This window comes from Eretmochelys imbricata, chromosome 7 (genome assembly GCF_965152235.1).
Source record: "Eretmochelys imbricata isolate rEreImb1 chromosome 7, rEreImb1.hap1, whole genome shotgun sequence".
Taxonomy (NCBI): Eukaryota; Metazoa; Chordata; order Testudines; family Cheloniidae; genus Eretmochelys; species Eretmochelys imbricata.
The window spans coordinates 32,438,861-32,459,753 of NC_135578.1; the positions used below are offsets into that span (position 1 = coordinate 32,438,861).

Sequence of the window (20,893 nt, forward strand, 5' to 3'; positions counted from 1 at the left end):
CATCCAGCCCAGTATCCTGTCTTCTGACAGCAGCCAATGCCCAGTGCCCCAGAGGGAGTGAACCTAGCAGGTAATGATCAAGTGATCTCTCTCCTGCCATCCATCTCCGCTCTTTGACAGAGGCTAGGGACACCATTCCTTACCCATTCTAGCTAATAGCCATTAATGGACTTAACCTCCATGAATTCATCCAGTTCTCTTTTAAACCCTGTTATAGTCCTAGCCTTCACAACCTCTTCAGGCAAGGAGTTCCACAGGTTGACACTGTGCATTGAGTGAAGAAGAACTTCCTTTTATTTGTTTTAAACTTGCTACCCATTAATTTAATTTGGTGGCCCCTAGTTCTTATATTATGGGAACAAGTAAATAACTTTTCCTTATCCACTTTCTCCACACCACTCATCATTTTATATACCTCTATCATAGCCCCCCTTAGTCTCCTCTTTTCTAAGATGAAAAGCCCTAACCTCTTTAATCTCTTCTCATATGGGACCCATTCCAACCCCTTATCATTTTAGTTGCCCTTTTCTGAACCTTTTCTAATACCAGTATATCTTTTTGGAGATGGGGGGACCACATTTGTCTGCAGTATTCAAGATGTGGGCTTACCATGGTTTTGTATAAGGGCAATAAGATATTCTCTCTTATTCTCTATACCTTTTAGTACCATCTTCAAGAGGTGAGACCCTGGTGTGGAGGCCCCAGGGTGGGTAGGGATGCAGGGGGGGAGCCTGCCAACAATACTTGTCAGCCCCCAGACTTACGTCAATCTTCTTCATGCAGATCCCTGTACCAACTCCTGTATAATACGTGTGCCCCTCCCCCCTGTCCAAAGCCAGAGTTCGGGCTTTATCTGTTGAAGTACATGGTCACTGGGGTGGTACCTTGGTAGGTGGGGATGGAGAGCTGTCATTGTACAGTTAATGCTGACCAGGACCCAACTCTTCTTGTCTCTTCTCCTTCTTTCTCCCTCCCCACTCCCCTCCAGGACCTAACTGAAACCACCCTGGGGACTCCACCCCCAGACTGCTTACTGGGTCCTGATAGGCAGTAAACATTTGCAAGTGGGGCCTGAGCCCAAAAGTTTGAGAACCGCTGCTCAAGGCATAGTTCTTGGATACCTCCTCTATAAATGCTGCAGCCAAATTCTGTTAAAACTCCCTCCCTGCCCCATAGGCAGTCTTCTGCCTCTGAATGGCCTCAGGCAGAAGGGGGTTTTTGTGCAGAACTGCATAGTGATGCCTTCCCATCAATGTCTCAGATTTCCATAGCAGTGTTGGTCACATCTGACTGGTGGTGGAGGGGGCTCTGACTGAAATTGACTAGGAACTGACCCTAAACAAACATGAAACTGACTGGGTGTTTTCCCAAGTTGAAATGGGAGAAAGAAATTAATATTAAAGCAAGTTAACTTAATCTTCCCAAACTCCATTCCTCAAAACCGAAGAGGACATAATTTATTTAAAAAGTCTTAACATGACCACATCCCTTCATAACTCAGAACCCGATTCTCTGGTCCTGTGGGGGGGTTCAGGAGCTCCCTTAGAAACAGAGGTATTGCAGAGTACTCCTGCCAGAGTACACCCCTGCTAGTGGACATTTCTGAGCATGTGGCTGCTTCTGTAGTTGAAAGGGGAGAGTTTCACTTCAAGGTTAAAATACAAAATTGTGATACCTCATAAGGAAATGGTTAATTCAGGGATATCCAGCCACAGGCTCTCATAATACTCATAATCATCCAGAAATGGGCTTCCTGCCCTTGGTGATGGAAGATAATTTCATAGCTAACAATGAGGGCATGATGCAGGAGAGCATGAATGAAACACTTGAAAACCATAGCATGCAGCTTGAACTCATGATCAGGCCCCTCTCCATTCATGGCTGCTTCCTCTCTGCCCAGAAGGATGCCTTTTGGACAATTCTAGCTCAGGATCTACTAGCTGTTTGTGAGCTGGCTTGTTTATAAGCCAATTCTAGATGGCATTTAAGCCCCACTGTTAAATGGGTCTCTGGAATGTTGGCCTCTGATCTCCCTGTTGGAGGAAAGTGAGGACTGTTAATGCTTAACCCAAGTTGTCTCATCTTGATGGCCTAGTGTTTTTAAAAAATGTCTTGTGTACTGCAACTTTAATATACTGTATCCTTTTTATCTGTTAACTGTCTTAGCTAGTGGGTTCTTCAGATGGCATGTAACAAAGGTCTGTCTCTTGCATTCATCCTAAAGCTCCTTAAAGGAGCACTGCGAGGTCTCTAGGCTCAATAAAGGAGTAGTGGGTTTAGTCTCATGTCCTTGTTTTTCCTTCCCCCTACCCCAACTGTTGTGCTATAATCACCATGCTAAAGGTGTCTGTGTATGAGCAGCAAAGCATGCAGTTTCAAACTAAGATTTTTTTTTTTGTGGCTGGAAAATAATGTAGAAATGTTCAGCTTTTAAAACTGCTCAGTCTCTTCTGAAACACTAGGGATTAAGGGTTACAATGAGTCTTGTGCAGGAGTTGAGAGATTTCCTGCCTCTTTATGAAATCCATGTCAGATCAGCATGATTACCTTGCTGTTGTAGTTGATCACTCTTCCTTTCAGCATAGCTAGCTGAAATCTCCAACAGAAAGCGGCTGCAGGCTCCGCTGAGGAACTAAAATTGCTGTGGACTCAACTTCTGAAATAAGAACAAGCTAAAGATCTTGCCAGTTGGTTTGCCTAGTGGAAAAATAAACGAATTCCAGCAAATTCTCCCTCTTTAGATGACTCATTTTCAAGAGATCTGATCAAAAGTTAGGAAACAGTGAATGGAAGCATTACATTATGATCATAGACTTGTTGGATTAGTGGGAAGGTTAAGTGTGGAATTCTCATGTCTGTCACTCTTTCCTTTAAAAAATATGCTGTTTTGGCATCAAGCTTGTCACTGTCAGCAGCTGGAAGGTATAAAGTGCACTAACTTGCAGTGTTGACTGACATTTCCAGTTAATACTCATGACAACTCGCATTGCTGCTTGCATCAAACATTCTGCATGTTTGTTACTATATCTTAGATTATTAGAAGTGACAATTTTTCTATCAGATTTACTTGTTGCTACTGTTTAGGTGGCTTGGACAATAAAAATCAAGTCCATTTCACTATTGGGCTGAAGAGCAAGGCTATTGTCTTCATTGGGGTTTAACAAAAATGTCTCTAAATAACAGTACTGCTCTAGTATGGCTCCCTTGTCCTTAGCCTTATATACTTGGTGGCTTCATGCATATAAGGCTGAAGAGCAGGTGTCACATTAGTGTAATTTAAAGAGAACTGACCAATTGGTAGCTTAAAATTGGTCACTATTGCTAGTAAATCTGCCAAAGCAACTACAGACTCTCCAGTTTTTCACATACTTAAAATGCAAGAGGTACACTTCCTATAAGACAGTGAGTCACAGAGGTGAAGTGATTTATAGATACCAATTCTGCTGGTGCTGTACAAACATAATAAATGACAGCCCCTTCCCCAAAAAGCCTGCTGTCTAGCTTAGCACCTCTCCTCCCATATACCTGAGGCTGGATTTAAGCTCACCATACACTGTTAGGTAAAACTCTCCCTGTCTTATGGATAGGGGAATTAAGGCAGTCTCTGCTGGTGGGGAGGGAGACTTGCCCCTGGTCACATAGGGAGTCTAGCAAACTAGGCAATTGAATGCAGATATCCTGAGCCCCAGCCTAGACCACATGGCTGGTCTGTCTTGGTTTTTTTTCTTGCCTCTGCTCTTTTACATACTATAGAAGGAAATTGCCTAACCTGTCTAATTTGAGTATTTCTTCTGATGTAGGTTCATGTGTGCCCAGCTACCCAACCCTGTCCTGGATAGCATCAGTATCATTGACACACCTGGTATCCTCTCAGGAGAGAAGCAACGCATAAGCAGAGGTAATTGCTTCCTTTAAATGCATTCCAGTGCCTACATTACATAAGAATTTCCAGACTGGATCTGACAGACCAGTGGGATCATTGAGCCCCGAAGTGTGAAACTGGGTATACCACATAATATAAAAACAGACTAGCATGAGCCAGACTTGACTATCCCTCCATTTATTTTGGCCTCTTATAGAGCTCTGGTCTGAAGTACATGTGTGCAAAGCATTTGGTAGAACAGCAGCAGGTTACTACTCCAAGCAAAGGCAGTTGGATTTTTTTCAACTTAAAGGCTAAATAGCTTAACATTAAGTCATCCACTTAACCTTCCTGGTTCTCTGTGGACCAGGGTTTGAGATATTTGCCCCAGTGTCAACTCCTAGTATAGAAATGATTGGCATCATTGCAAATCCTATTGCACTGGTGGCTAAAACTCCAGAGCTAGTCTGGCTTTCTGGAGCTGTCTGGTGTCTTGGTAGCTGCAAATGTTCTCTGGTTTTTGGGTCTGGAAGAGAATAGTGTCAATAGAGGTGATCCCTCACTTGGAAGGTCTGTCCAAAGACTAGCTTGAAGTGGAGCTGAGAACTTAACTGTGAAGCTGACAAAGTGCATCTGATGTCCACTCCAGAGCCATTGTATTAGGACAAGTCCAGTCCATCTTGGGAGGCTAGCATGGCACCCCCTGGATGCATGCAGGATCGCTGGTTGGGTTGTCAATGCTTTAAGGCCATTTAGAGGTAGAGAAGCATGGTCTAGTGGCTAGGGCATTTGACTTGAAGTGAGAGAAGTGGTTCTATTCCTGGTTCTTATGTGACACCCAAGACAAGTCATTTCCCCTCCCACCCTGTCCGTCCTGTTTAGAATAGAAGCTCTTCAGGATGGCAACTCCCTTGTTGTGTGTGAGGCTAGTAATTTTAATAAAAATGAAATAAGAGTTGGCTGTTTGGAGTCAGTACTCCTGGGTTCTGTTTCTAGATTGAGGAATACAGTGTAATGGTTAGAGCTGGGGAGTTAGTACTCCTGGGTTCTAGTCCCCTCTCTGCCTTTGCCCTGGGGTAACTAGCTTCATTAATGTGCCTCTTTCTGTAGCATAAAATGGGGATGACCCCCTCCCACCTCAGTTAGTTGTGAATCATGCTGCTGGGAATGCTAAGCACTTCAGATATCTCAATGAGTTACTTAGCTGAGCCACTTCTCGAAATGAGAGCGCATGGTCTGTTTCCGTTCCTCTCCACTGTATTGCAGGTAGGGACAATGGCTGACTGAGTTTGCATGTCCCTACTCATATCAGAAAAGCTTCACCTGTTCAACTAAATCTCATTTAAACTGGTGTAAGCCTCAGATGTGTTTTAGCCCTTAATCTTGTAATCCCTTACAAGCGGAACCAATTTAAAGCACGTGTTGAACAAGCTTCTGTTCAAATCCATAAGGTGGATGCACCAGTGTAACTTAGGGACTTGTCTTCACTTTGGAGATCTTGGATGACCAGCTCCCAGGATAGCTAAGGCCATCTGTCAGCAGCCATGCTGCAAGCCGTACTTGTGCTACTGTCTTCGCTGCTGTTGCATTCCCCAGGTCATTAGGATTTGTGATGGCACATCCCATAGTGCTTTGTAAAACAGTAGGCTGTGCTACTTTGTCTTAGTGAATTGTGAGAATTCATCTGTCCTGGGCGCACAGAGGGAATTGTCGGAAGGCATTGGAGGACTAATAGCACTTGAGTGAGGTAGCCTGCCCTCACTGCAGGGTGGTCAGCAAACCAGCCCTCTGGATGGTAGGTCACTATTGTCCATGTCCTACAGATTTTGGTGGAAAACCTGAGGCATACAGTGGAAATGATTTGTGTAAGATAAGTGAGCAGCAGGGATGAGGACCAGAACCCTGGTGTCCTGATAATCCAATAACTCCCTGGTCTAAACCACTAGACCAGGGGTCGGCAACCTTTGAGAAGTGGCATGCCAAGCCTTCATTAATTTGAGGTTTCGCATGCCAGTAATAAATTTTACATTTACAGGGTCCTCCTGATGGAACCCCAGACTGGCAGCAGGCTGAGCAGTACCAGCAGCCAGGACCCTGGCTGGCAGGGGCTGGCAGATGGAACCCCAGACTGGCAGCACACTGAGCTGCTAAGCCTGCTGCCAGTCTGGGGTTCTGTCCACTGGTCCCTGCCAGCCAGGGTCCCGGTCGCCAGCCCCGCTCAGCCCACTGCCAGCCCAGAGTTCCGTCCATCCAGGTCAGCAGTGGGCTGAGCGGGGCCAGTGGCCGGGACCCTGGCTGGCAGCAAAGTGCCACTAAAAATCAGCTCATGTGCTGCCTTTGGCACGTGGGCTGCAGGTTGCCAACCCCTGCACTAGACCTGGCTATAGAGAGGAGAACCGAGGAGTCCCCATTCTGTGCTCCAGTGAGTAGCCTCTTTCTTCGATCCTGACAAGTGTGTGACACTTCACAACTCTCACTTGACTGACTTCCATTCTAGTATTCTTCAGCTTACTGCTTTTACCACACTGGCAACAGAACAAATTCAATGGACCGTTATCCAGGTACTACTGCTCGATGTGTGCAGTGATGTTGCCTCTGAATGGCTTCCTGAACTTTAGCCTGCAGCACCTGTTGGCTTTAGCATTCCAGAGATCTCATGGCACTAAGTGGCATCTGAGCCTAAAAGCTCGCTTCCCTGTAGAGTGAGCCCCCTATCAGGAGAGCAGTGTTCTGAGATCTTGCTTGAGTGGTTGAGTACCATTGGCTTGTACATATGAGCCTCTTATTGTGACTGTAAGGGCCTGGGGAATGCTTATTTTACAGCATCCCTTGGCTGTAACATGACTGCCAGACTTTAGCCATGTAGATAAATAGTGACTCAATATTGAGGGGGAGAATTTAGCAGGCAGTAATTTCCTGTGGCTGAGTGCTCAGAGTAGAAATAGGATCTGTTCTTCATAAGTTCATTCATGGCCCTCTCTACCTGTTAGAAGTAGTGTAGTCCCACCCTTATCACCAGAATACATAGCTCTAGGACAGCACTCGGAGTACCTTCCAGTTGTGCATGAGTCGTCACAGGTGGCTTATTCTCTAACCTCACCCACAGGTGTGTGCATGTAGTGATGCTTCCAGGGACCATGTTGCTCTCAATATTGGATCAGGGAGATCAGAAGCACACTGTGCCCCTGGAGCTCAAGGTGGCAGCATTTGGAATGGTCCCTAGTTCCTGGGGGATTTTCATTGCGCTCTCTCTCAGCAAGGCTGTCTGAGAGTGGCTGTCTCCTGCATGGATGAGCTTAAGGTAGAAACCTGAAGCAGCATTGTCAACCCTCGTCCCCATTCCAGAGCTGTTGGCTCCTTTAAGTGCCTGGAGTGTCTTGGGAGAAACACCAATATCTTCATCTGAGAGCCCACTGTAAAGAGGTCAGGACAGGCTGACTTCTGATTGCCCTAGTTAGAAGTAGGCTTGGAAGAATTTTATTTTTAGCACTTTCCCCACAACTGAAAATGTAAATAGGAAATTATGGAGGTTAGGGGTCAGACAGTTTAATGACCTGTTGAGATTCAAAATCTTTAACAATTAAAACACAAACTGTCAACATCACATGTCAGCATATACAGTGTAAATGTCTCCAACTAAATTCCTTTGCCACCTGTTCTGACAGCAACTTCTGAGCACTGATTTGTTTGCATTCATAGCTCCTAGAAGTCACAGCTGAGATTGGGGCAGGGACCATCTGTGTGCACAGTGCCTGGTACAAGAGGATCACAAAGTGAGAAAAGGAGTATTTATCCCCATTTTATGGAGGGATGGGGAGGGGAACTTAGTCAGAGTAGTGACTTGCCTAGTGCTGCAGAGTTGGGACTAGCACTCAGAGCTTGTGAATCCCAGCCTACTTCCTGAACCACAAGACCAGCCTTCCTTTCCTTCTAGAGCAGAGGTCCCCAAACTGTCATGGAAGAACATTCAGGGGTGCATGGCAGGGCCAGGCCAGCCTGCACAGAGGGAGGGCCCCCAAGCCCTGATCTATGCCTGGCCCTGCCCTGCCCACAGCCTTGGGCTGACTGCAGCCCAGCTGGAGCTCCACACCTGGCCCCAGTCATAGCCCTGGCCTCAGGCCCACCCCAGCTGTGGCTCCAGCCTTGTCCTCCTTACCCCTGTCCACTGCCCCACTCCTGGCCTCCCCCCAGGGGTGAGGAGGGGCCACAGACAGGGATAAGGGGGGGACATGACCCTGAAAAGCTTGGGGATCACTGTTCTAGAGGCAAATGCTCTGTACTGACTTGGATCTTCTGTCTCCCAAGGAACAACATAAATATTTACCTCTAGCCCCTCTTGTTCACAACATCTGACTCTCAATCTCAGGCCTTTTGTTGGTCTATTGACTGAGTGCTGTCTGTGATCCAGGTCTGACTCTAGCAAGTGCCTGACCTTGACCTAGTGTTTCAGTTTTTCTGTTGGTTTCTCAATGTTTCTGCTAAAGGATTTCACCCCTCTTCTGTACCCCACACCACTTCAAAGCACCCCACGGACTACTGCCCAGCAGAGGAACTGGGCTTGTCACTTCTGTGCTGAGGCTGGTCCCTGCACATTCCCTTCTGTGTCCATCTCTGGGCTCATTCAGATCTCTACAGAATCTTGTAACTTAGCTTAGCTCTTCCTGAGTATCAAAATCCTGGCATTTGATTACATTGCTCCAGAAGCTCCTGTTGTATTTGTGGCTTTTTGGTTATGGCAGAGGCCGGAAGGAAAATGTCTTGCTTATTAATCACATCAGCCTTTCCAAACCCTCCTCTGATATTTTTTCCAGTTACTAGTAATGCCTGCAGGAAACTGCTTTCAAAGATAAGGCTCTTGCTGCCCCAGTCAGAAAGAAACCAGGATGTAACACTAAACAAAGCACCATGAATTGTGGAACAATTTACCTTTCCCCCTTACAAACCACAGAATTTGTCTCTCATTCCTGTAGTGATACTTTGGGGCCACTTTAAAGGGATAGGCAGGTCACTTCAGTCCCCAGAACGTCTTGTAGGAAAACAAGGTCAGATTCCTTTTTTAAATTTCTAAACTTTCATTGGGACATGCTCTGCAGTGTCTGGTCTTGTGCTAGTGCTTCAGGTATGGCTTGCATGGGGGAAGCCTGTGCTAATGATGCAGGTACATAGTTGTGATTCTTTCTCCTCCTGCCTCCCCACGTTTTTATACAGAATAAGTGGCTCTTTGGCTTACTTTTAACCCCTTCCCAAGAGAGACACTGAGAAAAGGCTGCCTAATACAGAAAGTGTCCTTGTGTGGTTGATTATTCCAGTATAACTAGATCAGTTTAAATTTGCATCTTGGGTTATGCCAATAACTCTCCCAGGTAGTCAAAGCTTAAATTTAGAAGGTGAAATTGACTGTCTTATTGCCCATGCTCTTCAAAACACAAGGCAATTTGCATTAATACATGGCTGCACTCCCTTTGGCAAAGGCCAGTTATGGCACTTGACTGGGACTTGAAAGATGGGGTCAATTTCTGATTCCTACAACCAACTCCGTGAGACCCTGGGCAAGTCATTTCCCTGTGTAAAATGGGTATACTTCCTGCACAGGGAGCTTGCAAGTGTTGTCTTGCTTTTTTTGGCTAGTTCCTGGCACAGAGCCCTTGATCTGGGGGTTGCAGGCCCTAGATACTACTGTAATCTTAATGTTTGGGTTTAATTATAACAATGAAGGAAGGAGGTTTGTAGCTTAATCACCCCTATCCAGTGTCCTCTTTTCAGAGCTTCTTCTGGATGCTAGAACTCTGCTGTATTCAGCTCAGTAAAACTCCCATTGGTATAGTATCACTGATCTCCTTCAATGGGGAGTTCTTCTGGGTCTTGGATAACATTATAACCAGCTCCAAGACTATCTGCCTGGGGGAAAAGGTGTGAAGACTCAGCCACTGCAGAGCAAATGAGGCTCCTCCCTCAAACTACTGCTAAGTTCACTTCTTGATTATTGCAGAATATGTTGTCCTTAAATCTGCCAGCCTCCATGTTCTCCTGCTGTTAAGCTACATAACAAGCAACAATGGCTAAATCAACTTGTCAAAGGACAGTTTGGTTCTTAAATGAGACAGTCACCCTAAAATAGGCATGTCAGTGTTGTGCTATAAAGTCCTGTAGCTGTAAACAAACTTGTGTTTTCACATGCACAGCCCTGCAGTTCACTGTGGGATGTAGGCTGAGCAGACCCAGTGGAGGGCTCTTGCAGAGTAAGATCTTGGAATGATTGCTGGTAACAGAGGCTGTGACTGGCTTGACTGCAAGGTGAGAGGCAGGGTGCAGTTTTCATTGATTTTGTTGGGTGTACAGATGCTTTGGTACTTTAAGAACGAATCAAACAGGATGTTTATGTGCAGGGTGGGTATTAAGTAAATTTGTGTAGACTCTAAGAAGGCCATATCTGATCTGAGCTGCATAAAGCAAGCCATAGATACTTACCCTTGAGCCCCATAGCTGATGGCTGACATTTCATGCCTCCAAGCCTGGCTTCTAGTCTCATGCTGCAAGGTGACCTATTTGTCACCTGTTCCCTTCATAGAGACAGTTACACTTGGTGTAAATTCCTATATGTAAGGAGGGTGTGTGTGCGCAGTCAAAGCAATGATTGGGGGTATGAGGACTTCAGTAACCCCATCAAGGGCTTCTTGATCTCATGTCTGATCAGCTGGACCAGTGCTCTCAGGTGGTGCAAAGAATCCTGACTTAGCTGCCTGGCTTGTGTGTGCTCACATGCACCAGGGTCTGTCTGATCACCAGATTTGATTATCCAGGATCTTGGGGTGTTTTGGCCTTCTGCAGCAAGGGGTCTGGGTCACCTGCTGAGATCACCTAATACCCTGCTGTCACAGCAGCCTCAGGAATTGGTGGGCCCTTGGGCTATATACACGCTACAGCTTGTGGGTATGTCACTTGGAAATGTGAAAAGCCACCTCCCTGAACTAAAGTGCCACACAGACCTAAGCATTGGTGTGGGCGGTGTTACAACATAGCTATCCCTGTTGGGGTGGGGGGGGGCAGCACATGCTGGAGTAATTAAGTTGTGGCGAGAGCTCTCTCCTATCTGCTTGGAGCATCTGCACTAGCAATGTTGTAGTGGGTTAGCTGGAAGCTCTGTAGTGTGGCCATAGTCTTGGTCTCAGGAGGCTTGTGTCCCAGATACACATGAGGACTGAAATGTTTTAGTTTAACTGAAGTCATAGGACTCAACATAAGGGTATTTGGGTGAAGTTTAATGGCCTGTGGTACACAAGCAGTCACACCATATGAGCTATTCTAATGGTTCCTTGTCTTAAAACAAGGTGATCTGACCAAGGATGGCCCCAGAAACACTATTAACGTAATTTTCTCACTGATTAGAACTGTTCAGGGTGTATTGCCCTGGAGGAATATTCATTGGAGGAGCCATCTGCTATATAGAAAATAGCCTTTATCCAGCCTAAATACTCTCCAGTGTTCTAATCTTAGCCAATTAGCATTTCTTCTGCAGGAGGAGTCTTGAATCTTAGCTGCATGAAAGGTGCCAGATTAGGTACTCTTGAGATTTCAGTCCTGTTCTCAGGTATTTCTGAAATGCCTGGTACAAAGGTTTAAGGACCTTTCTTCATAGGCAGGAGTGGTAACTTCATCTGTGCTCTATGCTGTCCTTGTGGTTAAAGTGCTGGATGGGGGCAAAAGATTTGGCTTCAATTTCCAGACTCCCTGTGATCTTGGAGCAAGCTGCTTTATCGCTGCCTCAGTTTTCCCACTTATAAAGCCAGAGAGAACAATCTTTACTTTCATGGGAAGGTGGACTAGGAAGGGGATCAGGTTTCAAGGTGTGAAGGGGCAGACTTGTGGATTTGCTGTCATAATCAGTAATTCTGTTGGTGACTTGGACACATACCTTGTTCATGGGTTCAGACCCACTAACTCATCTCACCTCAGATGCTAGTGACTTCCCATAATCTTGGCTAGGAATTAAACCCACATTCTAGAGTGACCCTGCATCCCTTCCACCCCATGCAGTCTGAAGCAAATGAATGTTCTTGGATAGTCTGCCTGTAAAGAGCTTTGGGTATTGCTGGACTGCTACACAGCAGGGCCAGCTTGATCTAATTCTACCTGATGCTGGTTAACGTTTTCTTGTGAAGATATGCCAAGTTTTCAGTGGCAGAACAGAGACTGGAAGTTGTAGAGAGCTGTAATTTACTCAACTCAGCAGGGGAATTTAGAATCAGGAGTCCTGGCTTCCCCAGTCTCTGACCATACTGCTAAGGCATAGAAGTGCATATCAGAGCATCTCTAAAGAATGCATGGGTAAGGTGAGTACCTGGTGTTTAGAACAGCTTTTAACACAGCTTGCTTAACTCTGTTTGTGATCTGCATAATCTGCACAGTATTGCCTTCCATTGTGGGCCTTGCTGAGTCACAGGAAATCTGGAGTCTGCTACATGCAAACTCCTATTCTGTGGTGTAAGAGCATTGCTCAAACCAAAAACAAATACAGCCCACATAACTATGGGGTGGGAAAGCTGTCTTCTGCAGCTACAAAGAGGTGCTGTGGGGGATCCAAGTCCTGTGCATAGCTTAATGTTCCAGCATGATCCAACTTCAAATAGTTGAGTTGGTGTGATGACTAAGCATTGGACTGGGAGTCAGGTGTGAGTTCAGTTCCTACCTCTGCTGCTGACCTGCTGTGATCTGGAGCAAGTCCCTTCTCTCCCTCCCTCCCTCCACCCCTCCTTACGGTCTTGACTGTTTAGACTGTAAGCTTCTGTATAGGTTCTTGCCCCAAGCTCATCACTATGCTATCTGATCTTGGGCAATAAGACTAACATCTGTCACATGTTCTTTCAGCCTTTCAGGTCCTAGCCCCAAAGAGCTGACAAGATGAACAGATGGAGATTAGCACGGGAGTTCAAGGAAACATTGAGTTAGTATTGGTCAGCATGATAGGCAGTGGACTCAGCATGGCAGTGGCCTAACCATTGGCAAGTTTATTGTAGGCATCACAGTGAAGGGTTTTGAAGGATAATCTTCATTAAAGAAGGCAGAGATGCACCTTGCACTTGGAGTAGAAAGTGGTGAGATTTGGGATGGGCTTTTGTTCTTGGGAGAGTTCATTCTGCTATCTCAGACCAACCTCCAAAAAGCTGTCTCCTGAGCAAGTGAGCTGCTCACTTTATTGTGGAGAATTCCACTGAGCCAGAGGAACAGAAGTGGGTCTCCATCCAGGAATTTTAGACACCCTTGTCATAAGGCCATGGTGCACCTTAAGATAAGTACCGAGATCTTGACCTTGATTTCATATTCTGTGGCAACAGTTCTCAACCATAGGTCTGGGGACCCAGGGAGGGGCATAAGCTGGTTTCAGGGAGTCCACCAAAATAAACCAGAGAGCAGGGCCAGCATTAGACTCACTGGAATCCAGGGCAGAAAGCTGAATCCTGAGCCCCACTGACCAAGACTGAAGCCGTAGTCCAAGCAATTTAGCTTTGCGAGGTCACATGGGGTACTGGGCAATTGCTCTGCTTGCTACTCCATAATGCTGGCCCTGGTTTTTAATCTACTGAAACAGTTGTGGTAAAGGTGAGCCATGGAATTTTTATAGCATGTTGGAGGGGCCTCCAAGAAAAAGGTTGAACACCCCTGTTCTATGGGATGTCAATGTAGAAGAGGTTTGATGCACTCATGGTAACCCAGATTGCTGAAGAGAGGTACTGTAACATTCTGTACCAGTTGAAGTTACTCAAGTGTCAAAGACTTCATGCCCTTGTGTTGTAGTCTGTCCAGAAAAGATGTGAATAATGAGGGCAGCTCATCCACAAGGAGGGGGTGGAGTCTGAGCCAACCAGAAATGGTAGAAAGTATGCTGCTACATGGGTTTAGCCTCTGTGAAATCCTCCACAAATGGGCCCTGATCTGAATTGGGGCCTCAAGACCTTACAGGAATAAACTGTAGGATTCCTTGTAGGGAGAGTCATTCTGAGTCATTCACTTCAGGGGGGCAGCTTAGCAGCTGGGTTAGCTGCCTCAGTGCAGATCCTATTGCCCTGGTCTGCATGGCTTATCTTGGAAGCTAGCATTTTGTGGCTGTACTAGGATTTTAGACAATGCCTAAAATTAGATTTTTAATTAGCTGGATTTGGCTGCCCTCTGCAACTCATGGCTTGCTGCATAAACTGTGTTCTTGTACCAGTGAATGCTGGGGCCTCTAATGCACCAGTACAGTACTTGGCAGCACCATTAATAAAGTAGGGAATGCTGGTTAAACAAATATGCACTGCTTTGTAAGGGGAAAAGCCAGTTGAACAGGGGCTTCCCAACAACACCAAGGGAGAGCCTTTGTGTAGGCTGGCCCTGAAGTAAAGATTCCATCAGTGATTTCTGAATAGCTTTGGAAGGGGTGTGGGGGTGGTGCTGCACAGCTGTCAGTTCAAGATGCTACAGCCAGTTACTCTCTGCTTGGTTTTGCCTTTGGGAGCAAATCAAAGGGGTCTCTAGCCCAGTGGTCACCAACTGGTCAATCTGAGGGGATCTCCCAGTCAATTGCTGCACTGCTGGAGATTGCATGGCTGCCACTAAGGCAGGCTCCCTCCCTACCCCAGCCCCACACTGCTCCTGGAAGCATCCAGTGCAGCCCTTGGGGTGGAGGGGGGGCAGGGGTCTCCCTCTCTTCCTGCCTGAAAGCACCACCCCCACACCTCTCATTGGCCAGGAGAACTGCAGGGGTGGTCCTTGCAGAGGGTAGTATGCAGAGCCACATGGTCACCAACCCCCCCTGCCCTCGTAGGGGTGTGTTGGCCCCTTCCTGGAGCAGCATGGGGCCAGGGTAGGCAGGGAGCCTGCCTTACAGCAGCTGCACTGCAATGCCTGTAGGAGCCACCAGAGGTCAGGGCTCCCTGGTGGGAGGCTGCACCCCAACACTCTGTCCCAGTCCAGAACTCCCTCCTGCACCAAAACACCCTCCTAGAGCTTGCACACCTCACCCCCTCCTATACCCCAACCCTGCCCCAGGCTCAGCCCAGAGCCCCCTCCCACACTCTGAACCCTTCAGCCCCAGGTCAGAGCCCACACCCCCTCCCAACCCAAATCCCCTACCCAGCTTGGTGAAAGTAAGTGAGGGTAGGGGAGAGCAAGCAACAGGGGTGGGTGGGGGGAATGGAGTGAGGTAGGCAGGGCCTCAGGGAAGGGGTGGGATAGATCCTGGGTTGCCCTTAAATTCAAAAAGTGATCTTGAGCATAAAAAGGTTGGAGACCACTGCTGTAGCATCTAAAGGACTGACTCACTTGCTGACAAGCTCTTGAGTCCAGCACCTCTAGGATCTATTGCACAAACATAACTACATACCTTGAATATCTTCCCCCTTGTAACATTCCACCATTCACCACTGAAACTAGCTTTGCCAATGTTATCTTCAAGGTCCTGCCCACAGATAAGGCAGTTACTTCAGCCTTTGATGCAAATGTTATGAAATGCAGCACATTTTTGGGGAGCACTGGATGTGAGGTATCAAGCAGATTCACCCAGTGACTTGAGATGAGCCTCCCAAGTGACTAATTGCTGGATGCAAAAAACCCCCAAAAACCTACATTGTAACACTTTACTGTTGCCACTTGGCAATGTAGTTAAACTTATTACAATGCATAGTGCCTGCAGCTTGTTTACTAGTGTGATGTAGTCTTCCTGTCCTGTATAACAGTAGAGAAGAGAACCACTCTGGCTAGCCAGAAATGGGGACACTGAATGAGGAGCAGCAAATTTGAAAATGAAAGGTGAGAAACTCTTCTACAAATGTAGTTTCTTGTGGAACTTGCTGTCACGTAAGGAGCCTAGCAGAGTTCCAAGGGTTACTTATGTGCCCAGGGAGAACATTCAGTTGTTACATTATCAGCTTGTCTTGTGGTAGTGCCCAGAAGCCCCAGACATGGACAGGACCCCATTGTGCCAGGTACTGTACACAAACAGCTCAAAGATCCCTTCCCCCAAAAATACAAGCAAAGGACAAGAGACAGTAGGTGGATGCTCAACTAGACCAGGTCTCAGTGGATCAAGGACTGTCCTGTCTATGGCACCCAATTCAAAAGAGCTTGCAGGCTATTGGGGGTGGAAAGTGGGGAGTAGGATAATGGACTTGATGGGTCCATAGGTCTGATCTTGTCTCTCAACTTGAGAGAAGGTCGGTGAGGTAACTTTTTTTATTGGATCAACTTCTATTGCTTAAAGGCATCCTTTCAAACTTAGAGCTCTAATATTGTGGGACCAACATGGCTACAACACTGCAAACTTACAGTTGAAGCAGTTCTGCAGAAACATGGGAAGTTTGTGGGATACTGATTCTGCTTGAATTTCTGTCCAGGGAGGACAAGGACTTTCTATAAACCCTACTTGGCAAAACTTGCCAGCAAAGGCACAGAATTTACTTGTGTTCCTTGTCACCATGATCTGACCCAGCCTTACTTATAGATTGCTTCACCTGTGAGTGGAGCAATGCAAAGACCAATCTGCTCCCCTTGAACAGTCCCATGCAGTGGCCATGACTTCTCTTAACCTCTAATTGTGTTCTACCCAGGGGCAACTGAGGCCATGGGAAAATTCCCAGTTTGACCAAACAGGCCACAACTTCCTCCTGGGGTTGTTAAAGGAGAACTTTCTTAAAACATTGCTTCTTAAGGAGTAGACCAATAACAGTGGTCAGACTTGCTGATTCACAAGCAGCTATGGGATTGGAATGTGTCTAACCTTCCTCATGTATTGTGGGAGTGCTGATCTCCAATTCTCTTCATTCCTTACTCTGCAGTTGAGTAATGTGGGTCTAGGCCAGGGGTGGGCAAACTTTTTGGCCTGAGGGCCACATCAGGGTGCAAAACTGTATGGAGGGCTGGGTAGGGAAGACTGTGCCTCCCCAAACAGCCTGGCCCCTGCCTGCCCCCTAAAAATCCCTGGGACCCCCTTGCCCCTTATCCAATGCCCCAGCCCCCTTACCATGCCACTCAGAGCAGCAGGTCTGGCTGCTGCCCTGCCCTGCATGAGCAGGCAGTTCAGAGCTCTGCCTGTGCAGTGGCATGGCTGCAGGGGAGGGGGACAGCATGGGGGGGCAGGGGCTAGCCTCCCAGGCCAGGAGCTCAGGGGCTGGGCAGGACAGTCCCACAGGCCAGATGTGGCCCACAGGCTGTAATTGGCCCACCTCCAGTCTAGGCAGATGGGTTGGCTCTCTCCCCACCTGAACAATGCACCCTATACTCACCAGAATATGGTTATACTGAGTGCTTTCCTCTGAGGGGAAATATGTCAGGTCAAGATTGTGACAATACTGTGTATTATACCTGTCAGGTGTGGTTTGGCAGCCAGGGATAGCAAGAGAGCACACAACTGTCTTAAATTCAAAGACCAGCCTCTAAAGGGCAGCATTCTCTCTGCCTTGCTTTAAAGGCCTTACCCAGGTCCTGTGCAGGTTAAACCTCCAGATGTCCCATAAGCAGGGGAGGTGTACTCTCAGGCTTATGTTGCCAAAGGTCACAGTATAGTGAATTTGTGGCTGAGCTAGTGTTAAAACCCAAGTGTCCTGACTTGATTTCCCCAGTCCTTACCACTAGCCATGCTGCCATAACTTCAGCAACCCTTGGTTTTTTTATATTAACCTGAATGTATATTGTATTTTGTGGTTACCCCAAACTTCTAAAACCAATTGGTCATACAAAACAGGATGGCTTGTAGCTGTCAAGAAATCCAGATTATTCACAATATAACTTCCAGTACATAAGTGATCGGTCCAAGCACTGGGAAAGTAGGCTGGGGCTTCAAGAAATCATGAGATTTTTAAGACAGATCTGTTTGTCATCTGACTTGAGGCTTTAGTAGTCCTACTTTCAAACTCTCCCCTCTAACTATGAAGACTAAGACTATTTTTAAGGACTGTTGTATAATATGGTTCTGGGAGCCAAGCCTTTAAGAAATGACATCTTGTGAGTTGGCAGTACTAATATAATGCATATCTCTGCCTTTTGAGGTTCCTCCAGAGGAAGTGGCAGCTGTTGGTATATTTGCTTGTTTGTGCTTTAAGAGCAAATACTACAGAATTCCCCTTTGGCTTTGGCAGAACTACACAGCTGGTTGCTTCCCATTTTTTCTTTTCATTGTCAGTAAATTGATGAACTCATGTGGCCAGTCTGAGTAAATTCCTCAGCAGAGCAATGGACTTACATCTGGCTGTAGAAACAGGATTGGAGTGTAGGAGGGGGAGGCAGCTGTGATTCTCCCATGACGTTCAAGGGATTCCATTCCACTGTGCAACTAAACTTGAGAAGCTCTGTCTTTGGATCTGGGTGAGGTAGCATAGTCCCAATTGCCTTGCTTTAGTCACTGGAGTTGACTCCTGGGTCCTATCCTAGCTCTGCCAGTGATCTTTGATCTGTGACAAGTGCCTTCCCTCTGTGCCTGTTTCCCCTCTACCCTCTTTACACTGCAAGCTCTAAGTCAGGGGTGTCAAGGCACAATGAGGTCTTGATCCCCACTGGTGCAGCCCTTTAGGCACTATTGGAGTACAAATGAACTCTGAAGTACATCACTCCCTTCTTGATACCAGGTATATGGAGCCTTTGTATTTGAAGTGCTCTAGAAGGGCAAGAAGCATAAAGTGTAAATACTGTAGGATGCTTACCAATGCCACCTCTTCTGAAGTTTAGTCTGAGTTCTTGAGCTTAGAGCAGGCAATATAACCTAGTGGGCAGGCACACTGGATTAGGACTCCAACTTGGGTTCTGTTCCTAGCTCTGCACCTGGCCTACTGTGAGACCTGAAGAAGTTGTCATCCTTCCACCCCATTTGTAAAATGAGAATAATGCTCCTTTGTAAAGTGCTCTGAAGCCTGTGGATGAAGATGGCGGGCGGGGAAATTGGAACTTAAGAATGGCCATGTAGGGTCAGACAAAAGGTCCATCCATCCCAGTATCCTGTCTACCAACAGTGGCCAATGCCATGTGCCACAGAGGGAGTGAACCTAACAGGTAATGATCCAGTGATCTCTCTCCTGCCATCCATTTCCACTCTTTGACAGAGGCTAGGGACACCATTCCTTGCCCATCCTGGCTAATAGCCATTAATGGACTTAATCTCCATGAATTTATCCAGTTCTTTCAAACCGTGTTATAGTTCTAGCCTTCACAACCTCCTCAGGCAAGGAGTTCCACAGGTTGACTGTGTGCACTGAATGAAGGAACTTCCTTTTATTTGTTTTAAACCTGCTACCCGTTAATTTAATTTGGTGGCCCCTAGTTCTTATATTATGGGAATAAGTAAATAACTTTTCCTTATCCACTTTCTCCACACCACTCATCATTTTATATATCTCTATCATAGCCCCCCTTAGTCTCCTCTTTTCCAAGATAAAAAGTTCTAGCCTCTTTAATCTATCCTCATATGGGACCCATTCCAACCCCTAATCATTTTAGTTGTCCTTTTCTGAACCTTTTCTTATGCCAGTATATCTTTTTGGAGATAAGGGGACCACATCTGTATGCAGTATTCAAGATGTGGGCGTACCATGGCTTTGTATAAAGGCAATAAGATATTCTGACTTGTTCTCTACCTTTTTTTGATTCCTAACATCCAATTTGCTTTTTGACTGCCGCTGCACACTGCATGGACATCTTCAGAGAAGTGTCCACAATGACTCAAAGATCTTTCTCCTGATTAGTTGTACCTAAATTGGCCCCCATCATATGGTATGTATAGTTGGGGTTATTTTGTCCAATGTGCATTTCTTTACATTTATCCACATTAAATTTCATTTGCCATTTTGTTGCCCAATCACTTAGCTACTCTGAAACCTGTCATTAGTTTTGTGAGATCTTTTGAAGTTCTCTACAGTCTGCTTTGGTCTTAACTATCTGAGTAGTTTAGTATCATCTGCAAACTTTGCCACCTCACTGTTTACCCCTTTCTCCAGATTATTTATGAATAAATTGAATAGGATTGGTCCTAGGACTGACCCTTGGGGAACACCACTAGTTACCCCTCTCTAATCTGAAAATTTACATTTATTCCTACCCTTTGTTCTCTTTCAACCAGTTCTCAATCCATGAAGGGGTCTTCCCTCTTATCTCATGACAACTTAGTTTACATATGAGCCTTTGGTGGGGGACCTTGTCAAAGGCTTTCTGGAAATCTAAGTACACTATCTCCACTGGGTCCCCTTTGTCCATATCTTTGACCCCCTCAAAGAACTCTAATAGATTAGTAGTACATGATCTCCCTTTACAGAAACCATGTTGACTTTTGCACAACAATTTATGGTCTGTCTGACAGTTTTATTGACTATTGTTTCAGCTAATTTGCCCGGTACTAACATTAGATGTACTGGTCTGTAATTGCCAGGGTCACCTCTAGAGCCCTTCTTAAATACTGGCATTATATTAGCTATCTTCCAGTCATTGGGTACACTAACTGATTTAAAGAACAGTTAGTTAATAGTTCCACAATTTCAAATTTGAGTTTTCAGAACTCTTGGGTGAATGCTATCTGGTCCCAGTGACTTGTTACTGTTAAGTTTCTCAATTAATTCCAAAACCACTCATGACACTTCAGTTCCTCAGATTTGTCACCGACTAAAGACTGCTCAGGTTTGGGAGTCTCCTTAACATCCTCAGCCGTGAAGACTGAAGCAAAGAATTCATTTAGTTTCTCTGTGATGACTTTATCGTCTTTAAGTGCTCCTTTTGTCTATTGATTGTCCAGGGGCCACACTGGTTGTTTAGCAGGCTTCCTGCTTCTGATATACTTAAACATCTTGTTACCTTCTGAGTGTTTTGGCTAGCTGTTCTTCAAACTCCTTTTTGGCTTTTCTGATTACTTTTTTTACCCTTAATTTGGCAGTGTTTATGCTCCTTTCTAATTACCTCACTAGGATTTGACTTCCACTTTTTTAAAAGATACCTTTTTATCTCTCTGCTGCTTTTACATGGCTGTTAAACCACAGTGGCTCTTTTTTAGTTCTTTTACTGATTTTTTTTTTTTTTTTTTTT

At 46.0% G+C, this 20,893-nt stretch overlaps 1 protein-coding gene across 1 annotated transcript in view; it reads left to right on the forward strand.

Moving 5' to 3' along the window:
• EHD1 (EH domain containing 1) overlaps positions 1 to 20,893 on the forward strand; it is a 39,290-nt gene that overhangs the window by 4,287 nt on the left and 14,110 nt on the right. The window contains exon 3 of the mRNA XM_077821348.1: positions 3,801 to 3,898. Within this exon, the coding sequence (XP_077677474.1) occupies positions 3,801 to 3,898 (98 nt within the window). The remainder of the gene's footprint in view (positions 1 to 3,800; positions 3,899 to 20,893) is intronic.